The following is a 25,781-nucleotide window of genomic DNA, read 5'->3' as shown; positions in this document are numbered from 1 at the left end:
ACGGGCCTCTCACCGTTGTGGCCTCTCCCCTCGTGGAGCACAGGCTCCGGACACGCAGGCTCAGTGGCCATGGCTCACGGGCCCAGCCACTCCGTGGCATGTGGGATCTTCCCGGACCGGGGCACGAACCCGTGTCCCCTGCAGCGGCAGGCGGACTCTCAACCACTGCGCCACCAGGGAAGCCCTATTTGTAGTTTTTAAAGGGATCTCCATACTGTTCTCCATAGTGGCTGTATCAATTTACATTCCCACCAGCAGTGCAAGAGTGTTCCCTTTTCTCCACACCCTCTCCAGCATTTATTGTTTCTAGATTTTTTGATGATGGCAATTCTGACCGGTGTGAGATGGTATCTCATTGTAGTTTTGATTTGCATTTCTCTAATGATTAATGATGTTGAGCATTCTTTCATGTGTTTGTTGGCAGTCTGTATATCTCCATTGGAGAAATGTTTATTTAGGTCTTCTGCCCATTTTTGGATTGGGTTGCTTGTTTTTTTGTTATTGAGCTGCATGAGCTGCTTGTAAATTTTGGAGATTAATCCTTTGTCAGTTGCTTCATTTGCAAATATTTTCTCCCATTCTGAGGGTTGTCTTTTGGTCTTATTTATGGTTTCCTTTGCTGTGCAAAAGCTTTTAAGTTTCATTAGGTCCCATTTGTTTATTTTTGTTTTATTTCCATTTCTCTAGGAGGTGGGTCAAAAAGGATCTTGCTGGATTTATGTCATAGAGTGTTCTGCCTATGTTTTCCTCTAAGAGTTTGATAGTTTCTGGCTTACATTTAGGTCTTTAATCCATTTTGAGCTTATTTTTGTGTATGGTGTTAGGGAGTGTTTTAATCTCATACTTTTACATGTACCTGTCCAGTTTCCCAGCACCACTTACTGAAGAGGCTGTCACAGATGACATGATACTCTACATAGAGAATCCTAAAGATGCTACCAGAAAACTACTAGAGCTAATCAATGAATTTGGTAAAGTAGCAGGATATAAAATTAATGCACAGAAATCTCTGGCATTCCTATACACTAATGATGAAAAATCTGACAGTGAAATTAAGAAAACACTCCCATTTACCACTGCAACAAAAAGAATAAAATATCTAGGAATAAACCTACCTAAGGAGACAAAAGACCTGTATGCAGAAAACTATAAGACACTGATGAAAGAAATTAAAGATGATACAAATAGACGGAGAGATATACCACGTTCTTGGATTGGAAGAATCAACATTGTGAAAATGACTCTACTACCCAAAGCAATCTACAGATTCAGTGCAATCCCTATCAAACTACCACTGGCATTTTTCACAGAACTAGAACAAAAAATTTCACAATTTGTATGGAAACACAAAAGACCCCGAAGAGCCAAAGCAATCTTGAGAATGATAAATGGAGCTGGAGGAATCAGACTCCCTGACTTCTGACTATACTACAAAGCTACAGTAATCAAGACAGTATGGTACTGGCACAAAAACAGAAATATAGATCAATGGAGCAGGATAGAAAGCCCAGAGATAAACCCACGCACATATGGTCATCTTATCTTTGATAAAGGAGGCAAGAATATACAGTGGAGAAAAGACACCCTCTTCAATAAGTGGTGCTGGGAAAACTGGACAGGTACATGTTGCTTATTCTTAAGCTCTCTTGTTCTCGGGTCCATCAAACAGCCCAGATGCTTTCTTCTGCTTACACCATAGAGATCTTCTGATTTTGGTGATCTGTCCTGCTGTCTTTTGGGGCTTATGGGAACATCTTACGAGCTAATTTTATAGTAAATGATGTCCATGATGTTTAATTCTGCTATATAAGTGGTGTGCATGTTTCATTGGGGATTCAGGGAGATTAAAAAACAATGCTGCTTCTGCTGCTACCTTCACAAAATCTTTTTGCCTTTTAATTTTATTTCTGAAAACAGAAAAGTATTTAAATAATACTTGTATTAGTTTAATTTTATCAACCTATTCCTTTAGTATTTTTTATGATTAGTAAGCCAAGCCTTCCCTCTCTAGAGATCAGATAACCTTTTATCTATTTTAATTTGTTTTCTTCATTATAGTACTTGTGAAGGATACACTTACCACATTGCCTGGCAAAGAGTAAATGCTCAATAAATGTTCTCTATCATTTCTAGAAATTATTTTATTATATAAGAGGTAATACAATATAAAATATAAGTATTTTTTCCTAAATGGCCCATTTCAGAATATCATTTATGAAAGTATGTCATTACACAATGTTTTTTGATACTCTTATCATATATTAAGTTCTTTTATATACAGGGGTCTATTATTGGGCTATTCATATGATTCCCCTGACCTGTTTATTATTGTACCAAACAATTTCAATTACTATAGTTTAATAATATCTATCAATACCTGGTAAGGCAGTAGGCTTGGTGAGAGATGGTTGGTGGCTGGGGCCAGAGCGGTGGTAGTAGAACTGATGAGAAATGGTTGGATTTGTGACATATTCTGCATATAGAATTAATAGGATATGCTGTTGGAAGGTATATTGGCAGAAAGGTAGAAATGCCAGAATCTGTTAAAAGAAAGATAAGCCAAAGATGACTGATAATTTAGCCTCACCAACTGGGTGAATGGTGAGACCATTTACTGAAATGGAGAACACTAGAACACTAGAGAAAGTTTTTTGGCATGGGGGAGTGGGGCTGGGGGAGGAGTCAAAAGTTTTCTTTTGGCCCCATTAAAGGTAAGATGCTCATGAGACATCTAAATGCAGATGTTGAGTAGACATGAATCTTGAGTTCAGGGAAGTGTGAAGGTTTATAGCTCAGTTAAAATGCTTGATTAATGAGATTCCTAAGGGGAGTGTAAATAGAGAAGAAGCCTGAGAACTGAGTTCTGGGGACTGAGCCCTGGAGCAATCCAACACTGGAAGCTAATTAATTCTCCCTCTTTTATTTCAAAGTGAAAATATTAAAGGCTTGACTTTTATTTTGAATATAGCTCTAGTCTTATCTCATAATTCATCATGCAGTATTCTCATAGTTGCTATTTTCTAAACCTATAAGTTCAGTTTTAATTTTTTTAATGTAGAAATTAAAGAATCTATTTAAAAATTTTTTTCAGCCAGTATGCTTAAATTTCTATTATTAATTCTAGTTTTGTGCCATTGCGGTCAAGGAATATAAACTTAACAATCCCTCATATGAATAATTTATTGAAAACAACTCTGTCCATATATTATGAAATTTTGTTTTTTAAAAGATTTATATTCTATTTGAAGGGGACAAAGTGAGTTAACTTCAGCAAACATCATAATTAATGGAGAAATATTACAAACATTCTCTTTTAAATAAGGACTGGAATAACATGGGAATAAAGGTACTATCAGCACATTTATTCAACACTGTGCTGGAGGTCCTAGCATGTATAAAGACAGAAAAGAGATTTTAAAGACTCAGGATTAGAAAGGAAGATAAAACACTGTCGTTTTCAAATGATTTGATTATAAACACAGACAAATCCAAAAGAATCTACAATTAGAAATAATAGAGGAGTTTAGCAAGGTGGATGGATTTAAAAAAATCAATATATAACAGTCAACTGCATTTGTAAACACCAGCAACAAACAACTAGAAAATACAATTTTTAAAAATTTGTAGAACTATTAAAAATTAAGTACTAATAAATAAATTGTAAATCTCTGTAGAGAAAATACTAAAACTTTGTTGAGAGATTGAAAAAAACGTCTAAACAAATAGAAAGCAATACCATGTTTATGGCTAGAAATGCTGACGATCATAAAGAAGACAATTTTTCTGAACTGTTCTTCAGATTCAATGCAATTCAATAAAAATCCCAGCAATATTTTGGAACTTGCTGATTCTAAAAGTCATAGAACTGATTCTAAAAGTCATATGGAAGACGAAGTGCACAAGAAAAGCATTTCTAAAGAAACACGAGTAAGAAGTGGGGACCTTGCTCTACCAGATATCAAAAATTTTGAGCTTAGAGTAACTAAAGCAGTGTTTTACTGACACAGGATTAGATAAGTTGACCAGTGGACTAGAGAACCCAGAATCATATCACACATGAAAGTTCAATATATGAAATATATGGCAGATCATTGGAAGAAAGAAAGGATTTGAAAATATGGTTAACCACATGGGGAAAAAATGAAGTTGGATTCCTATCTCATACCTTAAAAACTAGGAATAGGAAAATCCTTCTGATTTCGGGACAGAGAAATGTTTCTTTAAGAGAAACTAAAAAGTGCAACTATAAAAAAAACAGACATTTTTGACTATGTTAAAATTAAAAACTTCTGATCATCAAAGATATCTTGAATTAAAAATATAAGTTACAAGTTGGAGGGAAAATCTGAAACACATACAACAAAGGATGAGCACCAAGAATAGAGAGATATTTCCTAAAAATCATTGAGAAAAAGAGAAATAATCCAACAGAATAATGTGCAGAAGAATCAAACAGGCATTCTAGAGAAAGAAACACATATACCATACACACATCAAAAGACATTCAGTCTCATTAGTGATTAAGAAAATGCAAATAAAGAACATGAGACACAATCTTATATCCACTCAATTGGCAAGAATTAAAAAGTATGATAATGTTAGAGAGGATGTAGATTAATTTGATATTTCACGTATTGTTGGTAGGTGTATTAACTTCACAAACACTTTAAAAAACTGAAAAGCAGGGCTTCCCTGGTGGCGCAGTGGTTGAGAGTCTGCCTGCCGATGCAGGGGACGCGGGTTCGTGCCCTGGTCCGGGAAGATCCCACGTGCCGCGGAGCGGCTGGGCCCGTGAGCCATGGCCGCTGAGCCTGCGTGTCCGGAGCCTGTGCTCCGCAACGGGAGAGGCCGCAACAGTGAGAGGCCCGCGTACCGCAAAAAAAAAAGGTAATAATTTCCAGCAATTCACTCCTAAACACATATCCAAGAGAAATTTTGCATAAGTACATCAGAAGACATATACAAGAATATTCACAAAAGTATTGTTTCAGGAAAAAAAATCTGAAAATAATCCAGTTATCCATTACTCAGAGAATTGAATACATTGTGGTATATTTAGACAACACAATATTTACACAGCATGCAGTGGAAATAAACTATGACACTGTAATATGTTATATTATACTATATTATACTATTTCATATCCCTATTATTAAAATAAAGCAACCAATAGAGCTCTGCATGGACCAAGGTAAGTGTCATGAACCAGAATTGTGATTAATCAAATTCTGTACATCGGAGGATCAAAAAACTGTTTTTCCCTAAACTTCTAGAGTTGCCATACTTAATTTTATAATTAAACTTTTTAAATTTTGAGATAACTGTAGAATCCCATGTAGTTGTAAGAAATAATACAGAGACATCCCATGTACCCCTGACACAGACAGTCAGATATAGAACATTTCATCACCGTGTTGCCCTCATGGTACCCTTTATAGCCACACCTACTTCCCCCTGTCTCCACCTTGCTTAATCCCTGGCAACCACTAATCTGTTCTTTCATGACTATAATGTTGTCATTTCAAAAGTGCTATATAAACAGAATCACATATATGTAACCTTTTGGGATTGGCTTTCTTTTACTCAGCATAATTCTCCAGAGATTCATCCAGGTTGTTGCATGTATGAACAGTATTCCTTTTCATTGCTGAGCAGTAATCCATGGCATGGGTGCACTACAGTTTATTTAACCATTCACCCAATGAAGGACATCTGTTTGGAGTTACTATGAGTAAAGCTGCTATAAATATTCGTGTATAGGTTCTTGGGTGAACTTTCATTTCTCTGAGATAAATGCCCAGGAGGGCAATTGCTGGGTTAAATGGTCATTGCATGTTTAGTTTTTAAAGAAGAGCTGGAGGAATCATGTTCCCTGACTTCAGACTATACTACAAAGTTACAGTAATAACAGTATGGTACTGGCACAAAAACAGACACACAGATCAATGGAACAGGATAGAAAGCCCAGAAATAAACCTACACACTTATGGTCAATTAATCTACAACAAAGGAGGTAAGAATATACAATGGAGAAAAGACAGTCTCTTCACTAAGTGGTGCTGGGAAAACTGGGAAAGCTAAATGTAGAAGAATGAAATTGGAACATTCTCTAACACCATACACAAAAATAAACTCAAAATGGATTAAAGACCTAAGTATAAGACTGGATACTGTAAAACTCCTAGAGGAGAACATAGGCAGAACACTCTCTGACATAAATCACAGCAATATTTCTTTGGGTCTGTCTCCTAGAGTAATGGAAATAAAAACAAAAATAAACAAATGGGACCTAAAAGCTTAAACACTTTTGCACAGCAAAGGAAACCATAATATGAAAAGACAACCTATGAAATGGGAGAAAATATTTGCAAGCAATGCGACTGACAAGGGATTAATTTCCAAAATATACAAACAGCTTATACAGTTTAATATCAAAAAAAACAAACAACCCAATGAAAAAATGGGCAGAAGACCTAAATAGACATTTCTCCAAAGAAGCCATACAGATGGGGGCAACAGGCACATGAAATGATGCTCAGTATCACTAATTACTAGAGAAATGTAAATCAAAACCACAATGAGGTATCACCTCACACCACTCAGAATGGCCATCACCAAAAAGTCAGATTTTACAAGTTTTTCCTTTTATGAATTGTGCTTTTGGTGTCAAGACTAAGAACTCTTTTCTAGCCCTAGATCCTGAAGATTGTCTCCTATTGTTTTGTTTTTTTTTCCCTAAGTGTTTTATAGTTTTACATTTAAGTCAGTTATCCATTTTCAGTTAATATTTGTATAAGGTGTGAGATCTGGGTCGATATTTATACATGTTCAATTATGCCAGTACCAACTGTTGAAAAGGCTATCTTTCTTCTATTGAATTGCTTTTGCTCCTTTGTCAAATTGTAACTGGGCATATTTACATGGATCTATTTCTGGGCTCTCTATTCTATACCACTGATCCCTGTATTTATCCCTCCACTAATACCTCACAGTCTTGATTACTTGTAGCTATATGGTAAATCTTGAAATCAGGTAGACTGATTTCTCCCACTTTATTCTTTTTCAAAATTGTTTTTCTAGTTCCTCTGCCCTTCCACATAAATTTGAGAATAATTTTGTCTATAGCTGCTAAAAAAAAAAAAAGAAAAGGTTTATGGGATTTTGATACAAATTATATTAAATTTGTATATCAATTTGGGGAGAATTGGCATCTTTACTACATCGAGTCTTCCCATCCCTGAACACAGTATGTCTCTACACTTATTTAAGTCTTTTAAAATTTCTTTCATTAGCAATGTGTAATTCTTAGCATATAAGTCTTGTAATGCTTGCTAGATTTATACTTAAGTATTTTATTTTTTAATGTGATTATAAATGATATATATTTTAAATTTCAGTGTACATGTATTTATTGCTAACATAAACACAATTGGTTTTTGTATGTTATATCCTTCAACTTACTAAACTCGTCTATTAGTCCTAGGAGTTTTGTTGTTGATTTCTGGGGATTTTTTTATGTAGATAATTATGTCATCTGCAAATAGGGACAGTTTTATTTCTTACTTTCTGATCTGGATGGCTCTTCTTTTTCTTGCCTTATTTTGCTGACTAGAACTTCCAATGCTATGTTGAATAAGGGTGGTGAGAACAGACATTTTTTTGCATTGTTCCCAATCTTAAAAGGAGAAAGCATTTAGTCTTTCACCATTAAGTAAAATGTTAGCTGTACATTTTTTATAGATGCTCTTTACCAAGTTAAGGAAGATCTCCTCTATTCCTATTTTTTGAGACTTTCTTTTTATGTTTTGTTTATTTTTTTTTTACCATGAATGGGTGTTGAATTTTGTCAAATGCTTTTGATATAATCATATGATTTGTATTATTAGACTGCTAATATAGTAAATTACATTGATTGATTTTCAAATATGGAAACAGTTTGCATTTCTGGAATAAACTCCACTTGATTATGGTGTATAATTGTTTTTATATATTGCTGAATTCTATTTGCTAATATTTTGTTAAAGATTGGTCTATAATTTTTTTTTTTTTACTATACTTGTTTGGTTTTGGTGTTGGAGTAACATTAGTTTCATAAAATGAAATGGGAAATGTTCTCTCCTTACCTACTTTGGGAAGAGACTGGATAAAATTGGTGTTAATTCTTTTCTGAACATTTGGTAGAATTCTCCAGTAAAATTGTCTGGACCTGATTTCTTTTTTAAGAGTTTTAAAATTATGAATTCAATTTCTTTAATATTTATAGGGCTATTCAAACTATATACTTCATACTGGATGAGTTGTGGTAGTTTGTATTTTTTTGAGGAATTGGTCAATTTCACGTAGGTTGTCAAATTTATGCAGAGTTGTTTGTGGCATCCCCTGCCCACCCTTTTTACTGCCTGTAGGGTCTGTTGTGATATCCCATTTCATTTGTGATATTGATGAGCTATGTCTTCTTTTTGTCAATTTTATGACAGAAGTTTTTCAATTTTATTCATTTGTTAAAAAAAAGCCCAGCTCTTTGCTTCACTGATTTTTCTCTTTTCTCTTTGTTACTGATTTTTTGTTCTTATCTTTATATTTCCTCCCTTCTGTTTGCTTTGGGTTTCTTTTGATCTTCTTTTTCTAGGTTCTTAAAGTGGGAGCTTAGATGTTGGTTTTGAAACTTTCCCTTTTACCTAATGCATGCATTGATTGCTATACATTTCCCCTTTCCAAACTGCTTTAGAAGTATTTTGATATGCTGTATTTTAATCTTCATTCAGTTCCATTCATTTTTTAAAATTTCCCTAGAGACTTCCTCTTTAACCCATGGGTTATTTAGAAGTATGTTGTTTGGTTTCCAGGTGTTTGAAGATTTTCCTTTTATTTTCTGTTATTTATTTCTAATTTGATGCAACTGTAGTCAGAGAACATATTCTGCATTATTTCAATTTTTAAAAATTACTGAGATTTGTTTTATGGTCCAGGATGTGGTCAGTGTGGTACACATTCTGTGGGCACTTGAAAGGCATGTGTATTCTACTGTCTATCAAACCCACAGTTACAGTTAGAGACTTCAACACCCAACTGTGGATTTTTCTATTTCTCCTTTCAGTTCTACCAGTTTTTGCTCTACATATTTTATAACTCTATTGTTTGGTATGTACACATTTATGATTGCTATATCTTCTTGATGATCATTCTTTTTATCATTACATAATATCCCTCTCTGCCTCCAGTAATTTTCTTTGTTCTAAGTCTACTTTATCTGATATTAATATAGCCATTACTATATACCTTTTTCCAATCCTTTCACTTTCAACCTGCCTATATTGCTACATTTGAATTGAGTTTCTTGTAGACAGCATATAGTTGGGGCATGTTTTTAACCTACTCTGCCAATCTCTGTCTTTTAATTGATGTATTTAGACCATTTACATTTAATATAATTATTGATATGTTAGGGCTTAAGTTCTACCATTTAATATTTTTGTTTTCTATTTGGTCGTTCTTATTTTTCCTGCCTCCCTGTGAGTTACTTGAACATTTTTTAGAATTCCATTTTGATTTATCTGTAGCATTACCGAAAGGTTACTCTAGATGTTACATTACATACACTTAACTTATTTTAGTCTACGGTGTCATCGTTTTACCAGCTGGAGTAAAGTGTAGAAATTGTACCTGCTTTTACATCTCTTTACACTTCTCTGTTTATAATTATCTTAAGTATTTACTTACATACATTTAGAACCATACCAGTGTTATAATGTTTGTTTCCAGTGTCAACCATAATTTAGAAAACACAAAAGGAAAAGGAAAGTCTATTGTACTACCTAGTTTTTGCTTATCATGTTATTTCTTTTTCTTGATGTTCAAGGTTCCTTCTTTTATTGTTTCTTTTCTGTTTAGGGAACCTCTTAATGCACTCTTTTAGACCATCTACTGGCAACAAATTCTATTTGTTTTCTTCCATCTGAGAATGTCTTGATATCCTCTCCATTTCTGAAAAACATTTTCACCAGGTGTAGGATTCTGTGCTGGGAGTTCTCCCAGCCACTTCATTCTGGCCTCCATGGTTACTGATAAGAAATCTGCTGTTATTTGAAAGGTTTTCCCCTAGCAGTAAAGGTATCCTGTTTCTCTGGCTGCTTTTAAACATTTTGTTGCTGTTGTCTTTAGTTTTCAGAGGTCTAATTATGATATGACTTGATGAGGATTTCTTTGGGTTTACCCTGTATGGGATTTGCTCAGCTTCTTGAACCTACAGGTTCATGTCTCTTGCCAAGTATGGGAAGCTTTCATTTACTTTTTGAGTACTTTTTCAGCCTACCCTCTTCTTCCTCTCCTTCTAAGACTACAATGACAAGAATGTAATGTCTTTTATATATACTACCAAATGTAAAATAGATAGCTAGTGGGAAGCAGCTGCATAGCACAGGGAGATCAGCTCGGTGCTTTGTGACCACCTAGAGGGATGGGATACGGAGGGTGGGAGGGAGACACGAGAGGGAGGAGATATGGGGATATATGTATATGTATAGCTGATTCACTTTGTTATACAGCAGAAACTAACACACCATTGTAAAGCAATTATACTCCAATAAAGATGTTAAAAAAAAAGAATGTAATGCCTTTTGTTATAGTCCCACAGGTCTCTGAGATGATTCTTTTTCTTTCCAGTCTATTTTCTCTTTATTGTTCAGACTGGGTAATTTCCATTGTTCTATATTCCAGCTCTTTAATTCCTGTCTCTTCCATTCTGCTGCTGAGTCTATCCACTAAGCATTTTACTTTGGTCACTGTATTTTGTCAAGTATTAATACTTCCAAACCAATAGAATAGATGAATATTCTACAGATTCTAAATTCTACAATAATGAAATGTAATTCCATTCTAATGTAATCAAAATATATTTTCTACTAAGCAAACAGAATCATCAATCATCACAGCAGTAACACAGCTATAAGGTCCTCCTTCCTTCCTTATTCACTCTCCCAATTAAGCAGCTAACTTTGGATCTATCACTGACTTCAAATTTTATTAGTGTTAAGAGTATCTTTTTTTTAAATTTAATTTAATTTTTGGCTGCATTGGGTCTTCGTTGCTGTGTGCAGGCTTTCTCTAGTTGTGGCGAGCCGGGGCTACTCTTTTGTTGCGGTGCACAGGCCTCTCATTATGGTGGCTTCTCTTGTTGCAGAGCATGGGCTCTAGGTGCACGGGCTTCAGTAGTTGTGGCATGCAGGCTCAGTAGTTGTGGCTCGTGGGCTCTACAGCGCAGGCTCAGTAGTTGTGGTGCATGGGCTTAGTTCCTCCGTGGCATGTGGGTTCTTCCCAGGCCAGGGATCAAATCCGTGTCCCCTGCATTGGCAGGCAGATTCTTAACCACTGTGCCACCAGGGAAGTCCCAAGAGTATCTTTTAAAATAACCTTTCACGTTAGAAGATAGTACAGAGATGCCAATTTCTTATACTCAACAGCAACGGTTTTCAAACTTTACTGTCTATCAGAATCACCTGAAGACCTTGTTGAACTAAAACAAAGACTACTAGGCCCTCTCAAAGTTTGTGATTCAGTAGGTCTGGAGTGGGGCCCAAGAATCTGCATTTCTAACATGCAAGTCTGAGGATCACACTGAGAAATGTTGTTCAGTGGTTTAAGGAGAGAACAATGATGCCGACAACATAAAACAGATGATTAAATTTCTTTAATTTAGTTCTATAACTGAGTTTTAAACCCTTTATTAAATGTGGAAATAACTAATTTCTAGCAATTTGTACTTTAAGTACAAATTGGACAGAAGTTCAATTTATTAGTGAGTAAAATTTGGTATCTCTGTTAATTATTTGTTATGGGTTATGTTTGGCAATCATTATTAAAGGGAAAGAATGTTGCAGACAAGAACCTCTCTCCAACACCAGTCTTTTATTATTATATTTTGAGGCTCCTCTACAGTTTCTCTTCCTCTTCACCAGGCTTACCCTTTCCTATCTCTTCCTGCACACCTTTCTCAACCTGGCTATAAACACCCACTATTAGAAAGAAACAAACTCATTCATATATAAATTAACTTATTCACTCATAGAGCATATATACACATTTTTATACCCACTCATTTTTATTAATACCATACTGAGGTGGAAGAGTGAAATTTTATTTAGTAAGAGAACTGGATTTTGGCAAAGACTGAGAGTGGGGAGATTCTTACATAAGAGAAATCGCAATGCCAAAGCCGAGAGGATTATAGGGTGAGGTTAGAATTAGAGGCCTAGATGGAATTTATTTTTAGTTTGGAAGGTAACTTGGACTGAAGAGTAATGCAGAATGCTAACGTACGATGTTAATGGGACTGGAGTCAGAAAGAAAGGCAGACTCCTTTGCTCACATTAGTGAATGAAAGCCAATCTACAGGATGTGACATTCACCTATTAAGAAAGGAAGAATTAACAGCTCACAGCTGCTCTCGCGTCCCCGAATATCAAGGCATTGTTTCCAGAGACAGGCTTTCAGCCTGTTCTCGCAGATGGTTATTAAAATCTAATTCAAAAGAGAAAATCAATAACTGTGGTGATGAAGGATTAATTAAATCTCAAACCGATATTATATAGAACAGGCAAATCTTTGTTCTATCATATGCAGCTTTCTTTGCAATACAGAATATCGTAATACACTGAGAAAAGTCAAAATATATTTACCAGTGAACCTGTCATTTAGGTTTCATTCAGCCAATACTTGGGACTACTCTGTGCTAAATTGATAAACGGTAATCATTCTCCCTTTCTTTTAATATAGTGTTGCCAATTTTACTTGGTTGCTTAGAAACATTAAGTAAAACACTTAATGCCATGCAAGAAGAATAAGGGTTATGGTGGGGGCTGGTAGTGTATTTTTAAAAATGTGAAGATCATAATATAACGATATATATGGGTGTGAGATTATTAGCCAAATTTTACCAGCTGACTGTTTACAAGAAGCTAGTGCAGGTTGACTCTGGTTGGAGATGAGTAATATGTAGCTTTCCACAGCTGCACCACCAGGATGAAGACTGACACTGTAAACTGGTCATTTGATTAGGAGACTGAAGACAGTTCCTGGTCGGCCAGCACAGGTAGCAAGAGCAGCATCAAAGGTAACAAGAGTCTCTATGTAGGTTAGGTGTCCAGTAGGAGTCACCTGGGTCTCTGTTCCTTAACCCCCTACTGCTGGAGAGGAAACACTGATATAAAGGTTTGCTGCTGGTGACACACTGTTGCAAAATGCTATACCCTAAGTGTCATCTCAAATAATTTGTAATTAAATAAGTAATAAGGAATGGAGAAAGCACCAGCCTTGGAAGTAAGGCCCTAGGTCCTGTTGCTGGCTAGGTTACTAACTTTCATAACCGTGGACAAGTCAGTGAAACTCCTTGGGCCTCAGCTGTGACATTATAAAATGAAACAGATGGCCTAAGTCTGTTGTTCCCAAGGCTCCTAAGAAGAACTTCAAGGGCCACCTCAGGGGAATGGTGCTGTGTCGACGTGTCTACTCAGGGAAGCTCAGCTTTCCTCTGCTTAATATACTGATGGTCTGAGAAAAATTGTTTTTCAAAAAGTATTTTGCTCCGAAAATAAAAGTAACAAAAATAGGTTTGAAAACCACTGGTTCAATAATTTCTAACTTCCATCTCTAAAACTTTTAAGAACAAAATGGACAGGACTTATAAACCGACCAAAAAAGGTAAAAATTCTCTATTATACAATATAATATAATGACCTATAATAGAAAAATTGAAGGAGCCTGGAAACTTAACATGAATATGTCATTTAAACACCTGATTTTAGTTACAACCTCCTGCCCTACAACAGGGTAAAGGAAAAAGTTCTGAAATAAGCCTCAGAAGACCTGGCTTCTCTTTCTGGATCTGCATCTTACAACTCGCATGATGTGGTACTTTTAAAATATGTCCATAAATTCTTTGATATTCCTCCCATCAAAAGATGGAGTCTAATTCTTTTCCCTTTGAACCTGGGCCAGCTTTAGTGGCTCTCTGCGGATGAAAAATGTGGCAGAATGCTGTATGACTAGATTACAGAATAAAGCTGAACTTTCTATCATGTATAAAAACAAGTAGCAAAACTGAATCCTAAATTTACATGGAAGTAGGTGCTAGTAAACTATGAAATGTCAAACAAAACTCAACAAGGATCAAACAAAATCAGTATGTTGGAAAATTAACCCTTTAAATCAAAAAACTCAGGTGTAGAAGATATTTTACAACTCATAATTCTCCATTTTCTCAGTCTATAGATGAGTAAACGAAGGGTCTCGAGGGCTAGGTTTAACGTCTAAGGTCCCAATGACAGCTACTAGTAGTAGTAAACTCAAAGACGCAGTTCTTATTTAGTATCATAATTGACAACCTGCGAGCGCTGGGCAGGCAATAAGCGAGCTACAATCTGAAGGATCCCTCTAGCAGTTCAGTACTCTGTACTGCTTCCGACTACTTCAGTAGTGGCAAGCCGTGGAAACAGGGAGAGACCAGAGTGGATTACTCATAACAGGTGGTGTTTACATCCTTGTCTATAGGATGACTTTTCTGAACATTTGGCAAAAAATAAAATTGAAGGTGGGAGAGAGAAAGGAAGAAAGAAGGGAAAAAAAAACCCACTCTGACTCACAGGACTTTAGCCATCAGAGACAAATAAAGTGACACATTCATTAGTGTTTGGAGATGTACTTTTTACTAAGTTCAATGGTATGTGTGTTTGTAAAACTACAATGAAAGCATACATAAAATGTTCTTTTATGGGTCTAGTTATAAAAATATTCAAAAGTCCTTTTTATACAAGGTTATCTCTAATAGAATAGACACCCTATACTGGACGTATCTTAGAGAACTTATTGTAGCCTTGAGATAGGTTACAGGGTGAACTGGCCAGAAACCCAGAGAAAGTACCTCCCATATATTTCCTCATTCAGTAAATTATTTACTGAGTAAAGACTCCGTGTACCATGGACACTGGATCCTGGAGATACACAGAAATTGCAAAGGCACTTACTGTTGGACTCAACAATTCCACTTCTAAGAAATCCTACAGATAAACCTGCACAGGAACAAAATGACATATGTACAGAGCCATTCATTGTGGCATTGTTTACAATAGCAAAAGACAAAAAAACAACTAATTTATTTTAATAGGCTCTTAGTAAGCCCAATACAATGGAATATAACTATAAAAAAAGAGTAAGGAAGCTCTTTATGTACTGACATAGAAAGCTATCCAGGGTACATTAAGAAAAAAACCAATGTGCTGGATAATGTGTAGGTAGTTACTTTATTTTAAGATAAAGTGGAAAATCAGAATGAATATTTATATTTGCTTTCATTTACATAAAGAAACACAGGAAAGAATACAGAAGACAGCAGGGAAGAGTGTGAAAGTGAGACATCTGAAACATACCTAATTTTATAGTTTTGATTTTTGAAACACGGAAGTGTGCTACCCATTCAAAAAATTAACTTTAATATAAAAAAAATTAGACTAGGCTTTTCCCTCTCCAAAAAGAAGCTTAAGGAGTTTATAGACTAGTAAAGAGACAGACGAATCAACAAATTAATGCAGCAAGGTACTCTAAGTTCTTGACAGATATATCGCTCCCATAGGCATGGTTAAGAAAAGCTAAGTCCAAGGTTACTGAGGGACCTACAAAAGGATCTTGGAGATTTAGTCCAAAATCAATTCATTCTCCCAGGAATCCTGGAAATGGGGTCATTTGAGGCCTTGGAGATACTTTCTCTAAGATGGAAATCCTACAGCGGTTATTGTGAGTACTTTTCTCTCCCCAGATGGCAAGTCCTGTGCTGGGTTTCTTCTCACAGTTTGTTTCCCTGTCTGCCTCTAAAGCTGCTTTTGGAGAAACTGTGAAAACTCTGTGGTACTTCACCTGCGAATAGATCACAGCATCCCACCACACACAGATCCAGCACCATCTGAGCTGAAGACCACTCTGTTCTCTTGGCTCTTTCAGAGCAGCAAAGAGCATGGGATGCATTTCTCCAGAGCGTGTAAAAACTGCACAGTTCATTATGTCACCTCAGGGCTCTTCTAGAGTAAACTCATAAAACAGACTGAGCTGGGAGAGGAACGGTGCCCCGGAGCACTGTCAGAGTTAATGTCAACTCTTTCTGAATTACCAAGAGCGCAAAGATATTTTAAAAGGTTTGGAGAGGAATTATTTCCTTTCTTTTAAAGATGGTCTGTGCTGTTTAAAGATGTTTTAAATAATCTGACAGGAGCATAATCACTGTAGAAAGGAAGGTACAAAAGAGTAAGAGAGGATGTAGTGCTTACCACCCCACACCATTACTTACCATTTACATTGTTTTTCTGAAGATGTATCATCTCCAGCAGCTGTTATAGTAGGTAAAACTCCCACACTTGTCTGATCTTTAAAAGGACAGCCAACTCGAGAGGCATACCTAGTCATGTGATCTACAGGGAGGAAAGGCATCCCTCAGCTGTTAGGTAAACCCACGCTGGGCTTTTGCAGCTTCTCTAATACCATTTGAAGATCAGACGGGGAGACAAGCTGTTAGAGAATACCCAGCACAGGTCCCGCTAGAGGGAGGGAAATTGTAATAAATGCCAAGAATGAGGCATCTTTGAGGAAACAAACTTATTGGCAAGAGAGGCTTTGCAAAAGATCATGGAATTATAAACACACTTACATTTGGAAGACTTTGTCTAACTTCCCACTCAATAAAAGACTTCTTTTGCAGCAGCCTTGACATATGAACTCCATGCCGAACTCAAGCAGCATCCAGACAGAACAGCTAGGAGAAGTCAGCACTAGGAGTTCCAACATGGTAAAGGAAGTCTGCTAACAGGCTTATTCCTATAGAGTGACATATATACAAATACTCCAAGTTTAGGGTCGGGCTGACTGCAGATTCCACAATAATGGAACAGATGAGAGGGAAGCAGACAAGTGGCGGGAGCCCAAGTAGGTGGACCACATTCTGAATCAATACATGCACCCAGGGAGGAGACAGGCAGGTGTGGGCAACACGCTGGTGAGCTGGGCTCAGAGATTAAGATAGTAGCAGTGTAGAAAGAATGGAGTATAGTGTCAGTGGGAATCAAAAGCTAAGGAATTTGAACAAACAGCCCAAATGAAGAAGGTTATGGCTATGCATCCTTTCCTTTTGATTCCCTATCATTCTCCTTAGCAGACAATTCAGTGTTCATAAGGTTTCTAACCCTCTGCTGTAGGCTGAACTGTGTCAGCCAGAAAGATATGTTGAAGTCCTAAACCCCCAGGACCTGTTAATGTGACTTTATTTGGAAATAAGGTCTTTGTAGTTGTAACTGAATTAAGATGAGGTCACACTGGATTGGGGTGGGCCCTAATCCAGTGACAGGTGTCCTTACAACAAGAGAGAAATTTGGGCACAGAGAGACATACAGGAGAGAAGGACATGTAAAGATAGAGGCAGAGATTGCAGTGAGGCATCTACAAGCCAAGGGACACCAAGAATTGCTGGCAACCAGCAGAAGCTAGGAGTGAGGCATGGAACAGATTCTCCCTCAGAAGCTTCAAAAGGAACCAACCCGGCCAATTCCCTAAGTTTAGACTTAGAGCCTCCAGAACCAGGAGAGAACAAATTTCTATTGTTTTAAGCCACCAAGTTGGTGGTGCTTTGTTGCAGAAGCCCTAGGAAACTAACACATTCTCCAAGGAGATGACTAAATTCATGGCAAGAAAAACTTCCATTTCCTTCTCCCACTCCCTCTCTTCCCTCAAGTCCATAGTCTGAGCAAGAGGTGCCCTTCTTTCCTTGCTGGAGCCAACACCTCAACCCCTGTGCTTGTCTTCATCCTGGATCCTATTCTCTCTGTTCATTTTATTATTTTACGTTCCTACTGCAACTTTAACCTCTCCCTGTGCCAGATCTTTTTGCTTGACCACACTACCCTGCAAGATTCCACTGTTCTAGTTTCAACTTTATAACACACCATTGTAAAGCAATTATACTCCAATAAAGATGTTAAAAAAAATTTTTTTTGACTTGGCTTTAAAAAAAAAAAATTCCACTGTTCTTTCTTTCTTCCTTCCAGTTCAAGCTACTCTAAAGGCTGTCTACACTGCCCCTAGATTCTTACCAGATTAGTGGTAACACCATTTATCAGCTCACAGCTCTTTAAGTCAGAGGTCTTGGTGGGTGTGGCTGGGTTTTCTACTTGGGGGTCTCTCAAGATGGAACCTGGGCTGGACTCTGGGGAAGAATCCTCCTCTGAGGTCCTCAGGTTGCTGGCGGAACTCACTGTATGCAGTTGAGGCTGAGGTCCCATCTCCTCGCTGACTCTCAGCTTCCAGGGACCCTCACAGGTTGCCACGGGCTGCCCCCAGGCCCTTTGGCGGTATCCCAGCCTACTGTTTCAGGGCTGGCAGCAGGATCCCTTGTGTCGAATCCCCTTAGTGCTTCCAGTGCCTCTGCCTTTGTCTTCTGCAACCAGTGGGAGAAAGCTCTCTGCTTGTAAAGGCCTCACGTTACAAGGTTTTGCCTACCTGGATAATCTCCCTATTTTAAGGTCAACCAGTTAGTAGCCTTAATTAGATCTATCCTTAACTTTTTACAATTTGAATTCTCCTCATCCCATCCTACTGAAACTGTTCTCAAAGTCACCATAAACACATTAACCAACAAATCCTTGGCTCTGCCGCAGTGCTTACTCATCTTGTCCTCTCTTACCAATGGCATTATTGACTAAATCCTCTTCTTTAAATTTTCTTTTCCCTTGAATTTCCAAGTCATAGCACAACCTGGGTCTCTTAGCTCCTTCAGGGCTCATTTCCTTTTCTTTTTACCAACTCTCCTTTTAAACTACCTTTGACTCTCTTTTCCTTTTTCTGTCTCTGCCATTCATTAGCTACATAAATTCATGCAGGGCAAGCACTTACAACTCTCTGTGGCTTGAGTTTCCATACCCTTGGACTAGGAAAATAATTCCTATCTCAGGCTGCTGTAGGGACTACTGGAGTCTATATCTGTGCAGTGCTTGGAATTGTGCCCGATGCGCAGTAGGCACTATATGAAGTCGCTGGTGTGGCTGCTGGTGTTACTGCTCTGGTGCGCCCACTCGCACAGCTCTTTCCAGTCCCGAGTTCTCTCGTTTCACCCTATGCGATACATACTTGCTAAGATCCCCTGATGAATAAGGGGACTGTCCTAGGCTCTGCAGGGGTTACAAAGGTATTTATTCCCTCATGAAACATACAGTCTAGGAGATTAAAGTACACAAGTGATACAACACAAGGTTGAGAGACTAAAAGAGGTGAGAAAAAAAACCCTAAATTGTAAGAAGGGAAGAATTACATCTGGTTAGGGAGAATCAGTAAAGGTTTAGTAAAAAGGCAGCTTTGAAGAACAGACAGGATCTGACAGGTAGAGAAGAGGGGACAGAGTGTTCCAGGCAGTGGGAAAAAACTGCAAAAACTCTGTGGTAAAAAGGTGTGAGGCATCCCGGAGAATGGTTGAAATGTAAGTATGTAGGAGAAAGACAGGAGATAAAGTTGAAAAGCTGTCATATTATGAATATCCTTGCGTGTCAAAGTAAAAAATTTTTATTTAATTTTGGAAGCTAGGGAGTATGGAGATGATGTAATTAGAGTTGTGTGATTAATGTGATATGATTAATCAGCCAAGAGAAACAAGTCAATCAGGAGTTTCCTCTGTCTCTCAGAACAAGAGTTGTTGTCAGAAAATGTGGGATTGAATTGTGTGTGGTTCTGTCACTTAGCAGCATGACTGTGGCCAAGTCACTTACCCTGTCTGAGCCAATTCTCTTATGGGTGTGAGAAGCAGAATTTTAAGATGGCTGGACGATTCTCAGCCTCCTGGTGTTCCATCCTGATCACCTTGCATAACATGACAAAAGGGGTTGTGCAGATCTAATTAAGGCTACTAACTGGTTGACCTTAAAATAGGGAGATTATCCAGGTAGGCAAAACCTTGTAATGTGAGGCCTTTATAAGTAGAGAGCTTTCTCCCACTGGTTGCAGAAGGCAAAGGCAGAGGCACTGGAAGTACTAAGGGGATTCGACACAAGGGATCCTGCTGCCAGCCCTGAAACAGTAGGCTGAGATACAGCCAAAGGGCCTGGGGGCAGCCCGTGGCAACCTGTGAGGGTCCCTGGAAGCTGAGAGCAGCCCTGGCTGACAGTCAGCGAGGAGACGGGACCTCAGTCTCAACTGCATACAGTGAGTTCTGCCAGCAACCTGAGGACCTCAGAGGAGGATTCTTCCCCAGAGTCCAGCCCAGGTTCCACCTTGAGAGACGCCCAAGTAGAAAACCCAGCCACACCCACCAAGACCTCTGACTTAAAAGAGCTGTGAGCTAATAAATGGTGTTGTTTTTAAGACATTAGGTTTGTGATAATTCGTTAAGCAGCAACAGAAAACTATATGGCAACAATTCTAATACCTATTCTATTTTATGTGATTGCTCAAAGAAAATTACATGAAAGGTTTCCCTAAATTGTAAATATTATACAAATAAAGGTTACAGTTAGTATCTAGTTCATGTCTAAAATAGAAATCATCTCTCTCAACTCCTCTCCCCCATCAAATAGGCTCACTTTATTTATTTATGGTATAATGGTATCACAATTATAAGTTTGTTTTGTTGTGTGTTGCAGGACTGTGACATACGGGCACTGGTGCCTCCTTAGAATAAGACTGAGGTAATGAAATATGCTTGTATGTGTGTATGTAAATAAAAGAAGAAAGACCCCGAATAGCCAAAGCAATCTTGAGGGAAAAAAACGGGCCTGGAGGAATCACTCTTCCTGACTTCAGACTATACTATAAAGCTACAGTAATCAAGACAATATGGTACTGGCACAAAAACAGAAATGTTGATCAATGGAACAGGATAGAAAGCCCAGAGATAAACCTACACACATATGGCCAACTAATCTATGACAAAGGAGGCAAGGATATACAATGGAGAAAAGACAGTCTCTTCAATAAGTGGTGCTGGAAAACTGGACAGCTACATGTAAAAGAAGGAAATTAGGACACTCCCTAACACCGTACACAAAAATAAACTCAAAACGGATTAAAGACCTAAATGTAAGGCCAGACACTATAAAACTCTTAGAGGAAAACATAGGCAGAACACTCCATGACATAAATCACAGCAAGATCATTTTTGACCCACCTCCTAGAGTAATGGAAATAAAAACAAAAATAAACAAACGGGATCTAAAGAAAGTTAAAAGCTTTTGCACAGCAAAGGAAACTATAAACAAGACAAAAAGACAACCCTCAGAATGGGAGAAAATATTTGCAAACGAATCAATGGACAAAGTATTAATCTCCAAAATATACAAACAGCTCATGCAGCTCAGTATTAAAAAAACCAACAACCCAGTCAAAAAATGGGCAGAAGACCTAAATAGATGTTTCTCCAAAGAAGACTACAGATGGCCAAGAGGCACATGAAAAGATGCTCAACATCACTAATTATTAGAGAAATGCAAATCAAAACTACAATGAGGTATCACCTCACACAGGTTAGAATGGGCATCATCAGAAAATCTATGAACAACAAATGCTGGAGAGGGTGTGGAGAAAAGGGAACCCTCTTGTACTGCTGGTGGGAATGTAAATTGATAGAGCCATTATGGAGAACAGTATGGAGGTTCCTTAAAAACTAAAAATAGAATCACCATATGACCCAGCAATCCCACTACTGGGCATATACCCTGAGAAAACCATAATTCAAAAAGACACATGCACTCCAATGTTCACTGCAGCACTATTTACAATAGCCAGGTCACGGAAGCAACCTAAATGCCCACTGACAGACGAATGGATAAAGAAGATGTGGTACATATATACAATGGAATATTACTCAGCCATTAAAAGAAACAAAATTGGGTCATTTTTAGAGACGTGGATGGACCAAGAGACTGTCATACAGAGTGAAGTAAGTCCGAAAGAGAAAAACAAATATCGTACATTAACGCATATATGTGGAATCTAGAAAAATGGTACAGATGAACTGGTTTGCAAGGCAGAAATAGAGACACAGATGTAGAGAACAAATGTATGGACACCAAGGGGGGAAAGTGGGGCAGGGGTGGTGGTGGTGGTGGTGGTGGTGGGATGAATTGGGAGATTGGGGTTGACATATATACACTAATATGTATAAAACAGATAACTAATAAGAACCTGCTGTATAAAAAAAAAAATAAAATAAAATATAAAAAAAATAAAAATAAATAAAAGAAGGAAGAAATTATCAAAGGCAAAGGTTGATAAATGAGACAATATAAATACTAACTTGCAAGAGTGTAGAATAGGTCTAGCAATCCTTTGGAGTGTCAACAGAAAATATGTGCAAGAATAATTTATGCCATGTGCAGATTATGGACACAGCAATTTACCAGGAACAAGGTCCTTAAACATTCTGAGGTTTGTTGTTTTTTGTCCAGGTGTGAGGGACATCTAAACCTTTGCAGATTTGTTTTGTTTTATTACAGGGCAAGGGGCACTTAAAATTACGCAAGTAGTATATATTCCCTGTGATAAAACAATATAGAGTTGTATAAAGAAATCGAGCATATTAATAATATCCACCCAATCCTACTTTCCTGAGGAAACCATTAACAGGCTGGTGGGCATCCTTCCATACTTCTTTATTCTGCTCAAAGAAGTATAAAAGGTTTCCCCACACTTAAAAAAATTGGAGTCATATTCTACCTATTACTGTGTAACTTGCATTTTTCATTTTACAATGTATTATAAGTATTTCTCCTAGAAAATTTATATACCTGTCATCTCTTAATAAAAGCATGGTATTTACAATATGGATTACCATAATTTAGTCAACCAATTCATTTAGATTGCTTCAAATACCACTATTATAAACAATGTACATTCTTTCCATAGGTCTTTCAACATACGTAATTTCCTTAGAATAAATTCCTAGAAATGTAACACTAGATCAGCGAGTATATGAACATTTTAAAAATTGAATGTATGTCAAATAATTTGCTCTCCAGAAAAGTTGTATCAATTTCCAAGCCCTCTACTCATAAAAGTGCCCATTTTCACACTCCCTAGACAACCCCACAGATACACATGTCTTCATTCTCTGCCACTGAGTAGGGAAATGTTAAGTACTTGTTTTAATCTGTACTTCCTTTAATACTAGTGAGACTGAGCATCCTTTCACGTGTATTAATTATTCATATTTCCTTTTTTGATGGGTCTGTTCATACACTTTGTCTTTTTTTCCTAATGAAATGTTCATTTTACTGATTTATTAATGATCTCTATGATTCAAGGATTTGTTTTCACTGACTATGACATCTTACTTTAACTTTGCTTATGACCTTCTAAAATTCCTATAGAACTTTTAAATTTTCTTATGCCTTCAAACTTTTCAATTTTTTTGTTTTATGGCTGTTCACATTGCTATCATTCCAAGAATTTTATTATAAAAACAATTTCCTGTGTTTTCTTCTAGTACTTTTGTAGTTTTTAAAAATCTAAAGTTACCATTTTCAAAAAGTTGGCTAGTTGGCCTAATTCCATCTTTTGAATAATTTAATATCATTTATATACACTACGTTTTACTGATCCATCTCCATGTATTTGGCTACCCTGGTGGTAGTCCTACCATTGGTACAGCTTTATAATATATAGTAATACGAAGGAATGGGTTCCCTCATTACTTTTCCTTGCATTCTCTCATTTATTCTTATAAATCAAATAGAGCATCATTTTCTTAAGTTTCCCCCAAAAAAACTGTTGAAAAATTCATTAAATGTTAGAGAGTAAATCGGGTGTATCTGAGATCTCTATGATATTTAAGTTTTTCCGTTCAAACCACCTTTTAGCCTTTTGATAAAGTTTCATAGTTTTTCTTCGTATAGGTTTTGCTCACTTTCTCCTTGGTTTATTTCTAAATATTTCGTATATTTTCCATCAACTCTTCTGATTGATTACTGCTCAAATAAAGGAAATCTACTGAATTTTTGTATGTTTATATTGTGTCAGGCTCCCTAACCAAACTTTCTTATTCATGAGCTTTGTATGTGATTCTCTTACTCTAGGTAACAATTACCTAAAAATAATGATTTTGCTCCTTTCTGTAAATATTTATAGCTTATTTTTTATTGTATTAACTAACTAGACCTAGTAGAACAACACTGAATAATTAAAATCTACTTTTTAATAGTTCAATAATATACTTGCGCCAAGATACACATACTACATATACTTTTAATAATTGTAACTACATTAATTTTTAAAATTAAAAATTTTTTACCATTCTTGATGTTAGGGAAAACAAGATGTGTAGGTGAACTTCTGTTTTCAGCGGCTTCTTTCTTCTGGTTAACAGTTGAAACAAAACTGCTGGAAGTAGAAATCTGGCCTTTGGATCCCCTGTCCAAACCCTAAAAACAGAAAAGTTAACATTGCAGCATAATTCCTAGTCACTCTATTTAAATTATTTTACTGCAAAAATCATAAACATTTAAAATAGAGATTTTAATCTGATGATAGATGCACGATAGATAGATAGATAAAACCTGTATATATTATTGACTTACCTTTTCCAGGACCAAATTGTTTTAAGTATAAAAGGAAAACAGTCATGCCATCTAACTGCTTACAGGTTGATAAAGTTTGGAAATGGGGATAATAACAGTACCTTCCTCACAGGGTTACTGTGAGGTTTAACTGAGATAATGCATGTAAAACAATGAGCAGAGTTCCATGCCCACAGTACACGTTTCATTCATGTTATCTGCTATTTTAACTTGGTATTTAGGTAACACTGTTTTTGTGACCTCCACAAATATTTTTTCAGTAGTTAACATGCATATGATACTTCGCAGGTTGATTGATTAAAGGTTTTCTAGTCTTGATGCAACTTCAAAAGCTCAGGTCAAAAGATAAACCTTTTAGAGTTCATTTATTTCTCTAAACACGAGATTGGACTTTGGGTGTAAGGGGACTTAAGAAAAATATGGCTAGGCATTCTTTGCTTTCAGAGTAGAGAGTTTTTCATTTCCTCCTTCCTCATTTACCAGACTGATTTCCACTTAGCTTTTTAGAATCAACTCAGATGCCATGTTGCAAAAACATTTACACTCACCAAATATTCACTTTCCCACATCGCCCACTCTCTTACAGCTAAATGCAGCCATCTGATTAATTCTAACAGGCCAGAAGCAGAAGTGATGTCTGCCATTTTGGGACCAGAAAGTACTGATGCATTTAAGGCTGGTGGGACAATCTCCAGTTCCTCTCTCTTTTCTTCCACTGTAATAATCCCAGAGGCTACAAGCTGAGATGCTACAGCATTCGTTGGCTTGGGTCCCCGAATCACTATGTGAGGCAGAGCCACTGCTGACCAACATTAGATTATACCATCAGCAATAAATGCACCTTTACAATTTTCAAACACTGAAACTTGGGACTACCTTGTAAATGCAGCCTAACCCATTCTATCATAACTTCTCTGCAAAGCTTTTTCTGGTGGTCACCATTTCCACAAAAATCAATCACTCTTATTTATACTTGTGATTTACTTAAATTATTCCACTGAAATTATAATTGGTGTCATACTGGTCCTTCATGCTGGACTAGAAATTCCTTATTCATCACAGAGCTTGACGTCCAGGGAATCCTGTGCATAGATCCTATACTTCAGAGTAAATTTATTGTTTTTTCTTTTTAAGAGATTAGTATAGAAAAATAACCCATAAAAAATTCAGATGCTATACACATAGAATTTAAA

At 36.9% G+C, this 25,781-nt stretch overlaps 1 protein-coding gene across 4 annotated transcripts in view; it reads right to left on the bottom strand.

Moving 5' to 3' along the window:
* HECTD2 (HECT domain E3 ubiquitin protein ligase 2) overlaps positions 1–25,781 on the bottom strand; it is an 83,069-nt gene that overhangs the window by 46,075 nt on the left and 11,213 nt on the right. For all 4 annotated transcript variants that reach the window (XR_004476614.2, XR_007471133.1, XM_049696519.1 and 1 more), the window contains exon 2: positions 24,303–24,432. Coding sequence is in view for 2 of the 4 variants with exons in the window: in XM_049696519.1 (XP_049552476.1) it covers positions 24,303–24,432 (130 nt within the window). In the remaining 2 variants the exon portion in view is untranslated. The remainder of the gene's footprint in view (positions 1–24,302; positions 24,433–25,781) is intronic.

The sequence above is a fragment of the Orcinus orca genome, chromosome 14, assembly GCF_937001465.1.
Source record: "Orcinus orca chromosome 14, mOrcOrc1.1, whole genome shotgun sequence".
NCBI classification, from domain to species: domain Eukaryota; kingdom Metazoa; phylum Chordata; class Mammalia; order Artiodactyla; family Delphinidae; genus Orcinus; species Orcinus orca.
Note: the sequence above shows the minus strand (reverse complement) of the source record. Positions and strands in the feature narration are given on the sequence as shown.